At 48.3% G+C, this 19,446-nt stretch overlaps 1 protein-coding gene across 1 annotated transcript in view; it reads right to left on the bottom strand.

Annotated features, from left to right (window-relative positions):
* The window catches only part of cacna1ab (calcium channel, voltage-dependent, P/Q type, alpha 1A subunit, b), a 135,614-nt gene that overhangs the window by 21,351 nt on the left and 94,817 nt on the right, over nucleotides 1-19,446 (bottom strand). Inside the window, exons 31-38 of the mRNA XM_061230582.1 lie at nucleotides 18,550-18,660; nucleotides 17,724-17,807; nucleotides 14,617-14,733; nucleotides 13,404-13,469; nucleotides 12,768-12,859; nucleotides 9,853-10,003; nucleotides 8,952-9,079; nucleotides 5,915-6,011 (exon numbers count right to left, since the gene is read on the bottom strand). Coding sequence (XP_061086566.1) covers nucleotides 5,915-6,011; nucleotides 8,952-9,079; nucleotides 9,853-10,003; nucleotides 12,768-12,859; nucleotides 13,404-13,469; nucleotides 14,617-14,733; nucleotides 17,724-17,807; nucleotides 18,550-18,660 — 846 coding nt within the window. The remainder of the gene's footprint in view (nucleotides 1-5,914; nucleotides 6,012-8,951; nucleotides 9,080-9,852; nucleotides 10,004-12,767; nucleotides 12,860-13,403; nucleotides 13,470-14,616; nucleotides 14,734-17,723; nucleotides 17,808-18,549; nucleotides 18,661-19,446) is intronic.

The following is a 19,446-nucleotide window of genomic DNA, read 5'->3' as shown; positions in this document are numbered from 1 at the left end:
CATGACATGAAGTTACATAGGTTTTAGTGGGGCTGAGGTGGGAGGGGGGGGGGGTAGTTATATTTTGTGATAATTGATTGTTGAGGTGGAAAGAGGTGGGCAAATGGCTAAACAGGGAGAGAGAGAGAGAGGGAAAGGGAAAGAAAACGTGAGAGAGAGGGAGATACAGAGAGAGATAGAAGCAACAGAGAAGGAAGGGCATTTCAATTAAGAAGAGGAGGAGCGCATGGAGGTTTTCGTTACTGGGCAGCCATCTTATCTGGGGCCCCCGCCATCTTGGTAAATAAGGGGTGACGTGGGCTGCTGGTTACCATGGTCCCCAACCACGACCATTTTGGGAGAGGGGATGGGGCGGGGGGGGGGGTTCAGGCTCTTTTAGGGGGACGGGGGGTTGGGGGGTCAGGGGGAACTGGGAGTAGGGCTGCCAGAACCTAAACATGGTGAGGTCAGCCGGTCCAAAGAGGCCATCTTTAATGAAGACGCTCTGCTTGGAAAGAGTGTTTTTTTCAAACTGTCCAGATGACCGGAAGTCAATGGAGGAGCAACGCGTGCCCAGGTTTTTTGCCTGTTGTAAGCAGAAGGAGGATTCGGTCAGGCGAAGAAAGGGCCAGAGAAGAGAGAGGACGGAGAAGAAGAAAGGAAAGGAAGAGGGGTAAGAGGAGAGCGAGAGAGAGAGAGAGGGAGAGAAAGAGAGAGAGAGAGAAACGCAGCAGGAATTAAATCCAGGAACAATCCCAGTTTCTTCGGACAGCATCTCTTTACCAAGGGGGATGTGGGCACTGGGCGGGGACTCCTGATTGGGCCAGAGACAGGTTGGGGGAGAGGGCGGGGCAAATGGGCAAAGGGGCTAGGGGAGGGGCACATGACTGCAGAATACAGGAGGGTGGGGCTTGATGTCAAGGCCCACTTTTAGACACCCCACCTCCTAATTCCAACTCCAGTCCTCGGGAACCCACTTGCCAGAAAGTTTCTGTTGTAACCAGGAAACTCAACACACCCGATGTAATGACTGAACCAATCAAACCGCCAAGAATGCCTTTGATTAGTTAAATCAGGCGTGTGAGTTCCTGGCTGCAACAGAAACCTCCTGGCAAGTGGGTCCTGAGGACTGGAGTTGGGAAACACTCAAGCTAGTTCAACGGAGAGATTCAAAATGCCGAACAGGACATTCTGCATCAAATCAAATAAAGCGCACGGCAGCGTTGCTCCAGTGCCTTACATTCTATGTGTGCTGGTCGGCCATGATGAGGGTTCCTGAAAGTGTGAGCATCATATGCTGCCTCCAGTAAACTGCCAAATCATTTGATATTTGGCATCCAGGGTGTTTGTAAACATATCCAAAGTTGAGGAGGACGGTGCCACCTTTTCAGGGTCGCCGAGATCGCGTAAATAAGTATCCTTTTTTTAAACGACCTTTTTTTTATAGGAGAAATGTCTCTCGTCAGACTTCCACAGGCAAGAAAATGGACGACAGAAATGCGTTTACTTTTTGAGATACGTCGCCTCGAAAAATGGCTTCTCGCAAAAGGGGAATGTCAGGCCAATATCTTCAAAAAGAAATGTAAGAATTTAAGATTATTGAGGAGATGCTGCGGCACACTTAATTTGAGTTCTGCAGGTGGATGGATGTCAAACCCCGTTCCTGCCGCATCCTGCAGTCAGATATACTTGGCTTGAGGGACAACCGAGTTTCTATGGTGGGTGGGGAAGTTTAGACTATGTATCTCCATCAGTGAAGAGGCAGACAAGGTGAGAGGTGGAGAGTGGAGGAGTAGGTGAGAGAGGAGAGGAGGAGTGGGGGAGAGGGGGAGAGAGGAGGAGAGGTAGAGAGTGGGGGAGAGGAGAGGAGGAGAGGAGGAGAGTGGGGGAGAGGAGAGGAGGAGTAGGGGAGAGGAGAGGTAGAGTAGAGGAGAGGAGGAGAGTGGGGGAGAGGAGAGGTGGAGAGGAGAGGAGAGGAGGAGTGGGGGAGAGGAGGAGAGGTAGAGAGTGGGGGAGAGGAGGAGAGTGGGAGAGGAGAGGAGGAGTGGAGAGGTGGAGAGTGGAGGAGTAGGTGAGAGAGGAGAGGGGGAGAGGAGAGGTAGAGTAGAGGAGAGGAGGAGAGTGGGGGAGAGGAGAGGTGGAGAGGAGGGGAGAGGAGGAGTGGGGGAGAGGAGAGGTAGAGTAGAGGAGGAGAGTGGGGGAGAGGAGAGGAGGAGTGGAGAGATGGAGAGTGGAGGAGAGGAGAGGTGGAGAGTGGGGGAGAGGAGAGGTGGAGTGGGGGAGAGGAGAGGTAGAGGAGAGGAGGAGAGTGGGGGAGAGGAGAGGAGGGGTGGAGAGTGGGGGAGAGAGGAGAGGTGGAGAGTGGGGGAGAGAGGAGAGGTGGAGAGTGGAGGAGAGGAGAGGAGGAGTGGAGAGATGGAGAGTGGAGGAGAGGAGAGGTGGAGAGTGGGGGAGAGAGGAGAGGTGGAGAGGAGGAGTGTGTGTGAGAGCGGAAGAGAGGAAGAGGGGAGAGGTGGAGAGTGGGGGAGAGAGGAGAGGTGGAGAGGAGAGGTGGAGAGTGGAGGAGAGGAGAGGAGGAGAGATGGAGAGTGGAGGAGAGGAGAGATGGAGAGTGGAGGAGAGGAGAGGTGGAGAGTGGGGGAGAGAGGAGAGGCGGAGAGGAGGAGTGTGTGTGAGAGCGGAAGAGAGGAAGAGGGGAGAGGTGGAGAGTGGGGGAGAGAGGAGAGGTGGAGAGGAGGAGTGTGTGTGAGAGCGGAAGAGAGGAAGAGGGGAGAGGTGGAGAGTGGGGGAGAGTAATGGTGCCAGTGTCATGGTGGGCATGCAAGAGAGAGAGAGAGAGGGCTCTGGGCACGCCGCCTCGAGAGAAGGGACCGGAAACAGATCATAACTGCATTGACAGAAAGAAACAGGAGAACGAGGGAATAATTTGGGTTTCGCCAAAATATGCGCCAAACTGACGGTGGGTGGAGACAGAGAGAGGATCCCTGAGGGGAGGGTGGAGGGCAGTACTCTCTTCACAGTCTATCTGGGGGAATTATATTATTTAACTTTGTTTGATGCAGCTTTTAATTTACTGTATTATTTTATGCACGTTTCTCTTGTTCTATCCAAAATGTAATTACATGGCCTCCCTCAAGTTCACTTTAAAAAAAAAAAAACAACCAAATCTTCCCTTTTGCCAGGCTTACTCAGAAATAATAAGGATGTGTGCGACAGGGTATAAGTGTGTGCACAGGAGAGACAGAGAACTGGGCTATTGTAGGTGTGGGAATCTGGCTACAGCGCCATCTGCAGGGAGGAGAGACTCGGAGGACTGAACACACAAAGCCCTTCTCGGCCCCTCTGCACACACACACTTGCGTCTCGGTGTGTGTGTGTGTGTGTGTGTGTGCGCGTGTTTCGCGTAGAGCGGTGTATCTGAGCGCTGTACTTTTCCGTGACTACTTACAGTGTGTTTTCTCTGTCACAAATATACCTCAAGCAGGCTTGAAACTATTAAAAAAAACTTTTTTTGCACTGAAATGTTATGCTCACAGAAAACTGTGTACGGATTTAGAAAATCATACAGCTCGTCTTAAATGATTGTAAGGACAAAATGGACAATCTGTAAGTACCTCGGGGTATTTGCTTCATATGTCTATCAAACAGGAGAACAGCACTGTAAGGAGGGATGTTGCCAATGGAGACGATCTAACTGTCCTGATCACTGTGTGTGTGTGTGTGTGTGTGTGTGTGTGTCTGTGTGTGTGTGTGTGTGTGTGTGTGTGTGTCTGTGTGTGTGTGTGCGTGAGTGTGTGTGTGAGTGTGGAGAGTGTGTGTGTGTGTACGAGAGTGTGTGTGTGTGTGTGTGTGTGTGTGTGTGTGTGTGTGTGTGTGCGTGAGTGTGTGTGTGTGTGAGTGTGGAGAGTGTGTGTGTGTGTGTGTGTGAGTGTGGAGAGTGTGTGTGTGAGTGTGGAGAGTGTGTGTGTGTGTGTGTGTGAGTGTGTGAGTATGTGTGTGTGTATGTGTGTGTGTGTGTGTGTGTGTGTGTGTGTCTGTGTGTGTGTGTGTGCGTGAGTGTGTGTGTGTGTCTGTGTGTGTGTGTGCGTGAGTGTGTGTGTGAGTGTGGAGAGTGTGTGTGTGTGTACGAGAGTGTGTGTGTGTGTGTGTGTGAGTGTGTGAGTATGTGTGTGTGTATGTGTGTGTGTGTGTGTGTGTGTGTGTGTGTCTGTGTGTGTGTGTGTGCGTGAGTGTGTGTGTGTGTGAGTGTGGAGAGTGTGTGTGTGTGTACGAGAGTGTGTGTGTGTGTGTGTGTGAGTGTGTGTGTGTGTGTGCGTGAGTGTGTGTGTGAGTGTGGAGAGTGTGTGTGTGTGAGTGTGTGTACGAGAGTGTGTGTGTGTGTGTATGAGAGTGTGTGTGTGTGAGTGTGTGTGTGTCTGTGTGTGTGTGTGTGTGTGTATGTGTGCGTGTGTGAGTCTGTGTGTGTGTGTGTGTGTGTGCATGTGCGAGTGTGTGAGTGTGTGAGTATGTGTGTGTGTATGTGTGTGTGTGTGTATGAGAGTGTGTGAGTGTGTGTATGTGTGTGTATGTGAGTGTGTGTGTGTACGAGAGTGTGTGTATGAGAGAGTGTGTGTGTGTGTGAGTGTGTGTGTGTGTGCGTATGTGAGTGTGTGTGTGTATGAGAGTGTGTGTGTGAGTGTGTGTGTGTCTGTGTGTGTGTGTGTGTGTGTGTGTGTGTGTGTATGTGTGCGTGTGTGAGTCTGTGTGTGTGTGTGTGTGTGTGCATGTGCGAGTGTGTGTGTGTGTGAGTGTGAGTGTGTCTGTGTGTATGTGTGTGAGTATGTGTGTGTGTGTGTGAGTGTGCCTGTGTGTGTGTGTGTGAGTGTGAGTGTGTGTGTGTGTGCATGTGCGAGTGCGCGTGCGAGTGTGTGCGTGTGCGTGTGTACGAGACGGGGAGCACGGTGCAGAGCAGAAGAGAAGGTTCCCTCTGTTCTCTCTCCCCTGTGGACGGCTGTGTTCGCTGGCTGAACCTAAAAAAAAAACAACACAACCCCCCACGCACCCACCCTCCCCCCCTCCCTCCCCAAAAACAGCAACACTACAGACACAGAGCGGCCGCCCCGCTGGGGCCTGCTACCTTGTAGGCCACCCGTCCCGGGCACCTCCTCCCCAGTCCTAACGGCGGAGACATTTGCCTGAGCACCCGATACATATCAGAGTAACTGATCCTGCCACTGCCACGCGGTGTCCAAATCATAATAACAATAACAATAATAATAATAATAATAATAATAATACAAAAGAAAGGGAAAGGAAAAGAAGAGAACAAGGTTACTGCGTTTGGCGGGGTGGGGTTTTTTTTTTTTTACGAGGTCAAGCGACCGATGTGACGGGCTGTGTGGCTCCTTGCTCAAGCGCTCTGCGGTGGAGAGAGAGGGTTATTCGCTCAGTGTTTACAGACAGGGCGCTGTGCGCGGCAGGCCGAGCTGCAGAGGGCAGCAGGGGTCAGGGGAGGTGGGGGGAGGCAAGGAAGGGTTTTTATTTAAAAGTGTGATTAAAGTAAAAACGGTCTTTGTCAATGCAGTTTCTGTCTCTACCCCCCCCCTCCTCCTCCCTGCACCCCCTCCCGCTCCGGAGAACAATGCACGCTACAAGAACTACTGCGCCTAGCCAAGACTACCACAACAAGCACAAAAAACAAGATGGCTACATCTGTATTTTTTTTTTCATTTTTTTTTTTTTTTATCAAAGATTTTTTTTTTTCATTCGCTGGTGCACGTCATGCGGTTGTTCACTGTCTGCATTGTCCTGCACATTCTCCTCTCAAACCAGAATGCAAAAAGTAGAAATGGGAAAAAAAACCCAAAACAACAAAGTAGAAAACTGAGAAGAAAGCAACACTCATTCCGGTTTAGTGGATGCTTGCAGGTGGTGAGGGTTTTAGTGGAGTCCAAACCTTGCACGCCACCCTATGGGGGCATTTCTTCCCTAAGCCCAGGGGGGGGGAGATTACTCGCAATAAACTGTACATGTCCTTATAGTGAATGCGTCCACTGCAACGAGAATACAGGGAGTTAGAGCACAACACACACACACACACACACACATGGACACAGGGACACAGGGAGTGGAGAGAGGAGAGAACACACACACACACACCATACACACACACACACACACTCCGTACACACACACACCATACACACACACACACACACTCCGTACACACACACACCATACACACACACACACACACAGACACACACACGCACACACACAGACATGGACATAGGGACACAGGGAGTGGAGAGAGGAGAGAACACACACACACACACACACACACACTCCGTACACACACACACACACACACACCATACACACACACACACACTCCGTACACACACACACACACACTCCGTACACACACACACACACACACCATACACACACACACACACACTCCGTACACACACACACCATACACACACACACACACACACACACACACTCCGTACACACACACACACACACACACACTCCGTATACACACACACACACACACACACACACTCCATACACACACAGACACACACACGCACACACACAGGCACACACACACACACAGACACACAGACACACACACACACAGAGTAAGAGACAGCAGGGTCACACATATAGTTCCACATTCCTTCACCCTTTGAGAGTCTCAGTGCTGCTCCGAATGTTTTCTGTGCTCTTTCTTTCTCTCCCTTTCTCCATGTCCTGTCTTCCTTCTCTCTCTTAATCTCTCTGTCCCCATGTTCTCTCTCTCTCTTTTTCTCTCTCTCTATCCCACAGTCACATCCATGGTTTCCCCCAGTACATATGGCCCCAGGTCAAATTGACTGCTCAACATATTTGAAGGCTCTAATTCTCCCAAAATGGCGAGAATTAGAGCCTTCAGTGTGTCTCCCAAAATGGCTGCCCAGAATCACTCAGCTCCAAATCAAATCCCAACCATTCTACATGGAATGCGGGCACAATTTGTGTGATATCAATAATTTATATACAATAAATATATATAAATTGTGGACATGAAGCTTTTCAAAATGATCAAGCTAAAATTAAACGAAATTATAGAGAGCTTTAAAGTACCTTTAAAGTAACCCTAGCTACCAGAATTAGTCTACCTCTCGTCTCCATCTCATGTCCTCCATCCCTCCATCCCTCCATCCTCTCTGAGTACACTGACCTGCAATCGCTCCTCCTCACCGGACTGTTGCATTTCAAACGCAACTGCCATTCTGCTCTTGATAAGCGGAACAGATGCAGACTCACGCCGATTGGTGTTGGGAGGTCGTTCATGGCAACTGGCCCCGCCCTCACCTGTCTCCAGCTACAGTATCCTCAGCATTCCTGACTCTGCTACACCCCCCCCTAATGCCCCCCAATACCCCCCCCTTATGCCCCTCCCACGTCCTCTGTTGCAGCAGACTCTGGGACACGGTTGGAGTGAGAGGTGCTGGAATAATGCAGACATCAGATCACATCAGGGGACGGCATTGGCTCAGGAGGTGAGAGCAGTCGTCTGGCAGTCGGAGGGTTGCCGGTTCGATCCCGCCCTGGGCGTGTCAAAGTGTTCCTGAGCAAGACACCTAATTGCTCCGGACAAGCTGGTTGGTGCCTTGCATGGCAGCCGATCACTGCTGGAGTGTGTGTGTGTGTGTGTGTGTGTGTGTGAATTGGTGAATGAGAAGCATGAATTGTACAGCACCTTGGATAAAGGCGCTATATAAATATAAATGGCAACCATATTGTGGGCGAGAACAGTAAGTTTGTGAAGTCTGAGGTGAGGAGGGGGGTCACCACACTGAACTAATTGGAACTGTAATTAGGAGAACAGGAAGCTTGAGGGGGTGGTTATTAGTGCATACCTGTGTACTGGTGTGATAGGGGGTTTATTGTCTGCCACTGTCTGTAACAGGGTTTAGCTATTGTATGGCTGTGTTTAGTGTTTGCGTTTTGTACGTAGAAGTATGAGTGTGTATGTAGTAAGTGTTTGTATGTATTTCTCTGTTTGCATTTTATCTACACTGTCAAATATGCACTTTACACCCCTCTGTGTGTGTTATCATTCATCACTAAGTGTGTGTGACGATGTGCATGTGTGTTGGCATGCATGTCTGAGTATCAGCATGTCCAAGTGTGTATCAATGTAGGTATCGCTGTGTACACCCGTGTGTGTGTGTGTGTGGTGTGTGTTTATATGTGTCTGCGTGTACCAGTGTGTTTATGTGAGAATCAGTGGATGTTTGTGTGTGTATCATTGTGTTTATCAGAGTGAATATCCATGTGTACATCAGTGTGTGTATCAGTGTATATCAGCATGTGTATATCAGTGTGTACATCATTGTGTGTATCAGTGTATATCAGTGTGTACTTTTGTGCGTGTATATCAACGTGTACATGAGTGTGTGTGTATCAGTGTATATCTGTGTGTATCAGTGTGTACATACTTGTGTATGTACAGGTGTATATTAGTATGTGTGTGTAACAGGGTGTCAGTGTTTATATCAGCGAGTGTGTATCAGTGTGTGTACGTCAGTGTGTGTGTGTCAGTGTGTGTGTACATCAGTGTGTGTGTCAGTGTGTGTGTACGTCTGTGTGTGTGTGTGTGTGTACGTCAGTGTGTGTGTGTGTGTGTGTGCGTGTGTGTGTGTGTCAGTGTGTGTGTACATCAGTGTGTGTGTGTGTGTCAGTGTGTGTGTACGTCAGTGTGCGTGTGTGTGTGTGTGTGTGTGTGTGTGTGCGTGTGTGTGTGTGTGTGTCAGTGTGTGTGTACATCAGTGTGTGTGTGTGTGTCAGTGTGTGTGTACGTCAGTGTGCGTGTGTGTGTGTGTGTGTGTGTACGTCAGTGTGCGTGTGTGTGTGTGTGTGTGTGTGTGTGTGTGTGTGTACGTCAGTGTGCGTGTGTGCGTGTGTGTGTGTGTGTGTGTGTGTGTGTGTGTACTCACCAGGCTGCAGGGTCAGACTCGGCCCAGATTCGGACATACTCGTCCAGGTGGTGAGGCCCCAAGATGGAGGAGTCTCGAGTCAGGTACTCAAAGTTGTCCATGATGACAGCCACAAAGAGGTTCAGCATCTGTGTACACACACACAAACACACACACACACACAGACACACACACACACTCACACACACACACACACACACACACACACACACACAGATCATCCAATGAGAGGCAGTTAGTAAATACATATACATTAGAATTCTTCTATCTTTGTGGGGACTGGTGAAAACATGCTTTCAGAAGAAAGGAGGCACACAAATCTCAATAGGTTACTTATTTGAACAGAGGTGGACAATTCAGATTCAGAAAGTGAAAATCCTCCACAGTATTTTGCTCGAGTCACTTGTATTTGGTAATTAGAACAATTCTTCAAACAGGAGGCAGAACTAATTAGTGAACCTGATTTCTTGATTTTAAAGATAACACTATAGCTTTCCCCCCCATTTCAAATGTTACTTAACCCCAATATGAAGTGGCTCCACTCAAATGGATTTGGTCGTGAAGAATGTAGTAGCGTTTTAATATCGCAGTCATTTTGATTGGTTGAAAAGGTGTAAGGTTGAATGTGCAATACGGCACTCCTGGGATTATCATCCCCATTAACTATACACAAGCTTGACAATGAGAAAGAGAGAGAGAGATGTTACCATTCATGCCAATAAAGCCATTTGAATTTGAATTTGAATTTGAGACACAGAGAGAGAGAGAGAGAGAGAGAGAGATAGTGAGTGACAGAGAGAGAGAGGGAGAGACACAGGGAGAGATAGAGACAGAGAGAGAGGGAGAGATAGAGAGACAGAGAGGGAGAGAGGGAGAGAGAGAGGGAGAGAGGGGTCCTCACCAGGAAAGAGCAGAGGAAGATGAAGGACACAAAGTAGACGTAGGCGAATGCGCTGCCGCACTCTTTCCCCGTGTTCCCGGAGCGAGGATCACACGCATTCCCCCCCAGGCAGGACAGCATGATGTCATGCCACGCCTCTCCTGTCGCACTCCTGCCAGACACACACATACACACACACAAACATACAAACACACACACACACACACACACACGCACCGCACACACACACACACACGCACACGCACACGCACCGCACACACACACACACAAACACACACAGACACACACCCGCACAAACACACACACACACACATACACACACAGACACACACCCGCACAAACACACACACACATACACACACACACACACACATATACACACATACATACAACACACACACACATGCACACACACACACACACACATACATACAACACACACACACACACACACACACATACACACATACACACACACATACACACATACACATACAACACACACAAACCGCACAAACACACACACACACACACACACACAAAATATCAATCATGTTAATTGTTTTCAGATAGCTGTCCAATTACTGCCTATATCAAATTGACACACCAACACAGATGTGCATGTTCACGCATACAATCAGGTCCATAAATATTGGGACATCGACACAATTCTCATCTGTTTGGCTCTATACACCACCACAATGGATTTGAAATGAAACAAACAAGATATGCTTTAACTGCACACTTTCAGCTTTAATTTGAGGGTATTTACACCCAAATCAGGTGAACGGTGTAGGTTTCTATTTGTGCCTCCCACTTTTTAAGGGACCAAAAGTAATTGGACAATAGGCTGCTCAGCTGTTCCATGGCCAGGTGTGTGTTATTCCCTCATTATCTCATTTACAAGGAGCAGATAAAAGGTCTAGAGTTCATTTCAAGTGTGCTATTTGCATTTGGAATCTGTTGCGGTCAACTCTCAATATGAGATCCAAAGAGCTGTCACTATCAGTGAAGCAAGCCGTCATTAGGCTGAAAAATCAAAACAAACCCATCAGAGAGATAGCAAAAACATTAGGTGTGGCCAAATCAACTGTTTGGAATATTCTTAAAAAGAAAGAACGCACGGTGAGCTCAGCAACACCAAAAGACCCGGAAGACCACGGAAAACAACTGTGGTGAATGACAGAAGAATTATTTCCCTGGTGAAGAAAAACCCCTTCACAACAGTTGGCCAGATCAAGAACACTCTCCAGGAGGTAGGTGTATGTGTGTCAAAGTCAACAATCAAGAGAAGACTTCACCAGAGTGAATACAGAGGGTTCACCACAAGATGTAAACCATTGGTGAGCCTCAAAAACAGGAAGACCAGATTAGAGTTTGCCAAACAACATCTAAAAAAGCCTTTACAGTTCTGGAACAACATCCTATGGACAGATGAGACAAAGATCAACTTGTACCAGAATGATGGGAAGAGAAGAGTATGGAGAAGGAAAGGAACTGCTCATGATCCAAAACATACCACCTCATCAGTGAAGCATGGTGGTGGTAGTGTCATGGCGTGGGCATGTATGGCTGCCAATGGAACTGGTTCCCTTGTATGTATTGATGATGTGACTGCTGACTAAAGCAGCAGGATGAATTCTGAAGAGTTTCGGGCAATATTATCTGCTCATATTCAGCCAAATACTTCAGAACTCATTGGACGGCGCTTCACAGTGCAGATGGACAATGACCCAAAGCATACTGCGAAAGCAACCAAAGAGTTTTTTAAGGCAAAGAAGTGGAATGTTATGCAATGGCCAAGTCAATCACCTGACCTGAATCCGATTGAACATGCATTTCACTTGCTGAAGACAAAACTGAAGGGAAAATGCCCCAAGAACAAGCAGGAACTGAAGACAGTTGCAGTAGAGGCCTGGCAGAGCATCACCAGGGATGAAACCCAGCGTGATGTCTATGCGTTCCAGACTTCAGGCTGTAATTGACTGCAAAGGATTTGCAACCAAGTATTAAAAAGTGAAAGTTTGGTTTATGATTGTTAGTTTGTCCCATTACTTTTGGTCCCTTAAAAAGTGGGAGGCACATATACAAACTGTTGTAATTACTACACCGTTCACCTGATTTGGATGTAAATACTCTCAAATTAAAGCTGAATGTCTGCAGTTAAAGCACATCTTGTTCGTTTCATTTCAAATCCATTGTGGTGGTGTCTAGAGCCAATATTTGTCGATGTCCCAATATTTATGGACCTGACTGTATATGCACAGGTAGTACACAGTACACACATGCAGGCACACACACAGATATAAGATACACACAGGACAGATGTATACTCAATCTGCTCAGCATTCACACACACACAAGGCCACATCCTCCCAGAAGCACACCTTCTCCAAGAAAAAACACTCAGCTTTTCTCAGAGAGACAGAACAACTTTCTTTCCTGGACAGACATACAGACATGCCTGTCTGTAGGCTGGCACATGGACTCAGACATACCCAGACAGAGACACAGACAGAAAAAAACAGGTCAAGCTATGTATTGATACAGCTGGTTACTGGTTTACCAGCTACCAGCTCAGACAATCTACCAGAACTAGCTGGTTGACCAGCCCATACACAGCTAGACCAGCTTATAGCAGGGTGGCCTGTAGCATAGTGGTTAAGGTAAATGACTGGGACACGCAAGGTCGGTGGTTCTAATCCCGGTGTCGCCAAAATAAGATGCGCACAGCCCTTGAGCAAGGCCCTTTACCCTGCATTGCTCCAGGGGAGGATTGTCTCCTGCTTAGTCTAACTGTATGTCGCTCTGGATAAGAGCGTCTGCCAAATGCCATTAATAATAATAATAACTTGACCAGCTCAATTTTCAGACATACGCACTGACAGAAAGACAAGACTGACTGACAGACGAACCTGAAAAGCAGCATCAGGGCCATGACGAAGGTCCTGAAGTTGTTGTGCTTGGTGATGGAACCGTCGTCGTCAAGTTCCAGGTTCCCAAAGAGCTGCAGACCGACAGCGTGGTCAGCAATCGCCACCGATCACATCATAAGCATCGCCCTCCTCACAGCAGCAAGCGCCTATTCGCTCTTAATGGCGACAGGGGCGTCCGCAGCTAGGCTAGGCCGCGGCTAAGACATCAGACTTTATCCAAGTAAAAGCACACGATAGGAAATACTGCTCTTTTTTTTTACCCTCCCCTCCCCTCAATGGGTTCATACTGTTTTCTTCCTCCACTCTCTCTCTCTCTCTCTCTCTCTCTCTCTCAAAATTACCAATGTATAGATGTTTGTTTTTGTATTATTAAAAATAAAGTTGAAGTTGGGGGGGGGGGTGGGTGGTGGTGGCGGGAATAAAAGAAAAATAATAATAAAAAAAGAAAGAAAAAAAAGAAACACTGCTCTCTCTCTCATACTCAAATTCTGAACGCTACACAAACGTTAAACGATAAGACGCTTGGCGCTAATTCAGCGCAGAAGCGTTGAAAGAGAGCGCCCGGCGCTGAGCGTGGGGCTGAGGATGTGAGACTGCACAGCGTGGAGAGCCCACCTGCATGCCGATGATGGCGTAGATGAAGAACAGCATGGCGATCAGCAGACACACGTACGGCAGCGCCTGTGGACAGAGAGCGGTGTCACGCGTCAGCGCCCAATCCCAGAGGCCTCTGCTGCATCAGCGCCCAATCCCACAGGCCTCTACTGCGTCAGCGCCCAATCCCAGAGGCCTCTGCTGCGTCAGCGCCCAATCCCACAGGCCTCTACTGCGTCAGCGCCCAATCCCAGAGGCCTCTGCTGCGTCAGCGCCCAATCCCAGAGGCCTCTGCTGCGTCAGCGCCCAATCCCACAGGCCTCTACTGCGTCAGCGCCCAATCCCAGAGGCCTCTGCTGCGTCAGTCATCACGGCGTCACATGTCAGTATCCCAGGGTGTCAGTACCTCACTGTGTCAGTATCCCAGGGTGTCAGTACCTCACTGCGTCAGTATACCAGGGTGTCAGTACCTCACTGCGTCAGTATCCGAGGGTGTTAGTACCTCATTGTGTCTGTGCTCCAGGGTGTCAGTACCTCACTGCGTCAGTATCCCAGGGTGTCAGTACCTCACTGTGTCAGTATCCCAGGGTGTCAGTACCTCACTGTGTCAGTATCCCAGGGTGTCAGTACCTCACTGTGTCTGTGCTGCAGGGTGTCAGTACCTCACTGCGTCAGTATCCCAGGGTGTCATTACCTCACTGTGTCTGTGCTCCAGGGTGTCAGTACCTCATTGTGTCAGTATCCCAGGGTGTCAGTACCTCACTGTGTCAGTATCCCAGGGTGTCAGTACCTCACTGTGTCTGTGCTCCAGGGTGTCAGTACCTCACTGCGTCAGTATCCCAGGGTGTCAGTACCTCACTGTGTCAGTATCCCAGGGTGTCAGTACCTCACTGTGTCTGTGCTCCAGGGTGTCAGTACCTCACTGCGTCAGTATCCCAGGGTGTCAGTACCTCACTGTGTCAGTATCCCAGGGTGTCAGTACATCATTGTGTCTGTGCTCCAGGGTGTCAGTACCTCACTGCATCAGTATCCCAGGGTGTCAGTACCTCACTGTGTCAGTATCCCAGGGTGTCAGTACCTCACTGGGTCAGTACCCCAGGGTGTCAGTACCTCACTGTCAGTATCCCAGGGTGTCAGTACCTCACTGTGTCCGTGCTCCAGGGTGTCAGTACCTCACTGTGTCAGTATCCCAGGGTGTCAGTAGCTCTGTGTCAGTGTCCCAGGGTGTCAGTACCTTAAAGGACTGCACAAAGGTCCAGAGCAGGATGCGGATGGTCTCGCCCTGCCTGAGCAGCTTAATGAGCCGGGCAGCTCTGAAGAGCCGCAGGAAACTCAGGTTGATGACGTTGTCCTAGAGAAGAAGAGCAATTTTACCCAAGTAAAGACAGAGAAAGAGCGGTAAAACAGACAGAGACAGACGGGGGGACGGGGGGGGAATCGAAGACAGAAGTAAGAAATAATATGGGGAAAGAGAGTGATGAATTAAAAAAACAGACCATGTGGATAGTAGAGGTGGAGAATGAGGTGGAGACAGACCGATAGGGTGAGAGAGAGAAGCAGAATGTCAGGTTTACAGGCCATAAAAATGGATTGAAATTTACATTGAAAAAGAAACAAACAAAAAAATAAAATCTAACAAACAAAAATGAATTACCGATCGAACCAAAGACAGGAGGATGGAGCTGTTATGTTAGAAAAATGTTAAAATATGGCTATGACGACGCTCAACCAAAGAAACGGTACAGTTGTAATCGATTTTTTTAAACCATAATGTAAGCAGTTATTCAAAGCATCTAAACGTCATCCAACTGGACAGTAATGCAGGAAGGCGAAGTAAAGAACAACCAAATGCACTGATCCTCAGGGAAGCACAAGGCACAAAATGGAGTCTGCCCACAAACACCGCACGCATACAGGAAGCTGTCAGCATTACCCGCAAGGGGATTGGCTGCCAAGGTCATGTGACACTCCGTGGTCTGCCGTGTCACGACAGACGACGCAGGGGTCAGGGGTCAGGGGTCAGGGGTCACATGGATGTCCAGTGATCATGCGGGTGGCAGGGATGTTTTTTGGGGGGGGGGGGGTCCTACATGCAGCTGCCCAAAGCATGCAGACCCACACACGGATGACAGCAGCAGGAATGTGTCTCTGTGCGATTATTCTACAGGGTTCAGGTTTTTATCGATGCGATCGCTCTAGCACTCGGAACTGTACTTCCCTCCAGGGTTTTCAGCACACTGGTCCCTGGTTATGATTTGCACTTTATGGTGCATCGCTCGGGATAAGAGCGTCTGCTAAATGACTGCAATGTAGTGTATAGTGTGAATGTCACAGTGTGTGTCAGGTGTGTATGTGCACGTGTGTGTGTGTGTGTATGTGTGTGCGTGTGTGTGCATGTAGGTGTGTGTAGGTGTGTGTAGGTGTCAGGTGTGTATGTGCACGTGTGTGTGTGTGTGTATGTGTGTGCGTGTGTGTGCATGTAGGTGTGTGTAGGTGTGTGTGTGTGTGGCTGGGAGTAAGACGCTCCAGAGCAGCAGAACCAGCAGGCAGGCAGAGGTCAGAGGTCGGAGGTCGGATGGGCATGCACCAGGACCAAGCAGCAGAGCTCAGAAAAATGACAAACCAACCAGATTCTTCATGTAGATGTCGTACATGAATGGTTTACATTGGCATTTTCAGAGGGGGAGGGGGTGGTGGTAGGGGGGGCGGGTCAATTAACAACCAGTTTGCAAGATTTGCAAGGTTGGCATGGAAACACAGACCAGGTCATGGATGGGCACGTGACGTTCATAGTGCATTTTGATTGGATGAATTTATCAGAAGGCGTAGGAGCCCAACAAAGCACAGTTTAAAGAAAGCATGTGAAAAGATAGAAGAAGAAGAAGAAGAAGAAGAAGAAGAAGAAGTAATAATCATTATGTGTTTCCTTATTTCCATTTCCAACAACATCTCTCCAGGTAGTCACAGGCTGTTGGCACAAGATGGCCGCCATGGACAGTGGGGGATCGGAGTAGAGAGCTGGGCCTAAACTTGGGCCAATCAGTCCAATATCAAGCCCAGCTCTGTTTAGATCCTACAGCAGCCATGGCAACTGGACCGGCCTTCAGTAAGGAGATTACGTAAAGCCCCCTTCCTCAAATCACGGTCCTCAAGGTCCTAGAACGGCTAGGTTTTCCACCCGCCCTTTATCTGAGAGTCAGCTCTGAGGATAGTAAAGCCAATTAGTGGTGCCAAACCAGATTTGGATCCGAGGGCCAGATTTGAGGATCTCTGGGGTAATGTTTAGTTGGGTTAGCTTTGCTGTTCCCCAGGATGTCAGAGTCCTTGTCACCGGTCCCAGAGAATCTGTGGAACTGTATGTCGCTGTCTTTGTAACCGTCTGTCATGGTTAAGCCCCCCAACCCCATACAAGAGTAAATTTTACTCTGAAAGTTCCCACTTGCCTCTCATGAAACAGGTTAGAACTGAATGAATGTGGAATGTCCGATTAAAATCTAACCTTGTGCTGTCACATGAGTGAAATGTACGCATTTCTTTCCTGCTGGGTCCAGTGTTATTTCCAGTAATTCAGTGACTGCTCTAATCTCCAATTAGCATTATTCTTTTGACAGCCATCACTACACCTACAACCACCGTTACAATCTGTAAAATTAACGTAATGTACTGTAGGTGTGAGTCTAAGAGGATTACAGAACTTTATTGTTGATTTATACATGCACACAGCCTAGCTATCGCTATTGTTGCGTAATTAAAACGGGAGATGATTCAAGAGTTTAAGGTACATTTATCAGCCACTAGGTGTCACTGTTGTATGCCAAAAGAGACTCAATTGTCCAATAAAAATATCCTTTGCCTCTGGCCTGTTCCTCAGCCGCATTGACAGTTCTCCAAGCCCCACTGAACACCAGCAGGTCAAAGTTATGAGACAAATTATCAGAGACAAATGAAATGATTGTTGTGTGTTAGGTTTGACATGTGGCTCAGAGTCAGGCTATTCTCTGATGCTGGCGATGTGCTGCTGGCAAACCAGTAGGGAAGGGCACCCCTGGGAACAGGAAAGTTAAGCACATCTCCCACTAGACGGTTTCGGTCCCCGACATTTGACTGGCAAAATGTGACAGACTTAAGTCCAAATAGGGACGTTACATAAAACCTTTCGAAAAGAATGCATGCTTAATTGAATTACACAATAAATGTTCTCCTGCCATTACACAGTTACTGTCACACGATGCACACATTTATGTATACACACACACACACACACACACACACACAACAGAGCACCAGTCATACACACCACACACGCGTCCCCCAAACACACCCCGTGCCCAGAACACTTACCCATAAATCTGTCACCAAGATGTCTGCGATGCTACCGAGGACTGTCACAAAATCAAAAACGTTCCAGGTGTCTTTGAAATAATTCTGCGGCAAGGGACAGAAGGGTTGGAGGCAGAGAGGACACGACCAGTCAGCGCACAACACAGCTGGAGACACTGGGGCTTGGGTCTGGACCAAGACCGGTGCTGGGCACTATTTAGCTTTTAGGCAAACTACACTTTCGTACTTCTACACAGTAGGGACACTTCAGTGGTAGGAAAAGGTGAGCATTGCCGGACTGAACGGCCTGTTATGTTAGCTGTACACACCCGTATGAGGTATAACGAGGGAGTCGGAGGACTAAGCACTACAGGACAGGATGCCTGGGGACTGACTATAGTTCACCTCAGTTCAGGTGAACACAACTCGGGGACTATCGACCAGAGAGCAGTGCCTGGCTATGTTCTGGAACAAAGCTCAAGGGACTATCGACCAGAGCACAGTAATTGTTTAAGTTAAGTTGAGGTGACCATGGGGATTCAGCAGTTGATGACTTTGAGACTGTTGCTCTCCCGGTGAGACACAACAATGGAGGAAGTCACAGACAAGGGGCCACCGGTAGAGTAGTGCTTAAGGTACATGACTGGGACACGCAAGGTCTGTGGTTCGATCCCCAGTGTAGACACAATAAGATCCGCACAGCCGTTGAGCCCTTGAGCAAGGCCCTTAACCCTGCATCGTCCCCTGCTTAGTCCAATCAACTGTACGTCGCTCTGGATAAGAGCGTCTGCCAAACGCCATTAATGTAACAGCGGAGAAACACCGGGCAGCAGGAGAGAGGACTCACCAGAACTCCAAATGCGACGATCTTCAACACACATTCCATAGAGAACAGGGCCGTAAACACAATGTTCAGGTTCTTCAGAGCATTTGAATAGTCTAGGCTGGCTCCATCATACTACACACACACACCCACACACACACACACAGATGGACAGACGCAGACACACACAAACAGACACACACACACATTCAAACCGACATAGTCACATAAACACATAAGCACACATAGAAACCCACACATGCAGACATATAATTACACACTCACAGTAACCCACAAGCAAATAGACAAACACACAGTGACACACACACACACACACACATACACGGGAACGGACACACAGGGTAAAGAGAGAAAGAGAGGATTGGTTACACTCAGACAGACACATCACTTGCTCATAATTATCATGGTTGAAAATAGTTTTGAAGTTGCATCTCCTCAGCCTATCAGAAAGGAGAACTGCAAAACAAACCTATACTAGTTCAACCGAAAGTGTAACAGCTTATATGTTGTGCTGACAGTATAGGGCTGAAGCTCTTTTCTCATAAAAGTATGGCGGTGTTCTTGCTTTGGGATAGTAGTGGGCCATATGGGGATGATGTTATCCCTGCAGTCAATTAGCTGTGCTTCAGTAAATGGACTGAACCAAGTACTCCATAGGGTGGCAATAATTTAACTGTGCAATATAGGGGCTACACAGACCATTCAGTGAATATACCTCAGGACACCCACGAAAATGTAGGGCCTCAATAACTCGACTGTACAAAAGCACTCAGCCAAAACAAAAAGCTTCAAGTGGTAAAAATGACTGGTTTCAGGTACTGGAATGTACCAAATGCTTTTAGGAACAGAAACACAGTTACTGGACTGTACCAAACACATTTTGGGGGCAACCAGTTCCTG

Source organism: Conger conger, chromosome 2, assembly GCF_963514075.1.
Source record: "Conger conger chromosome 2, fConCon1.1, whole genome shotgun sequence".
NCBI lineage: Eukaryota > Metazoa > Chordata > Actinopteri > Anguilliformes > Congridae > Conger > Conger conger.
The sequence above is the reverse complement of the archived record's forward strand: the minus strand, read 5'-3'. Positions and strand labels throughout refer to the sequence as shown.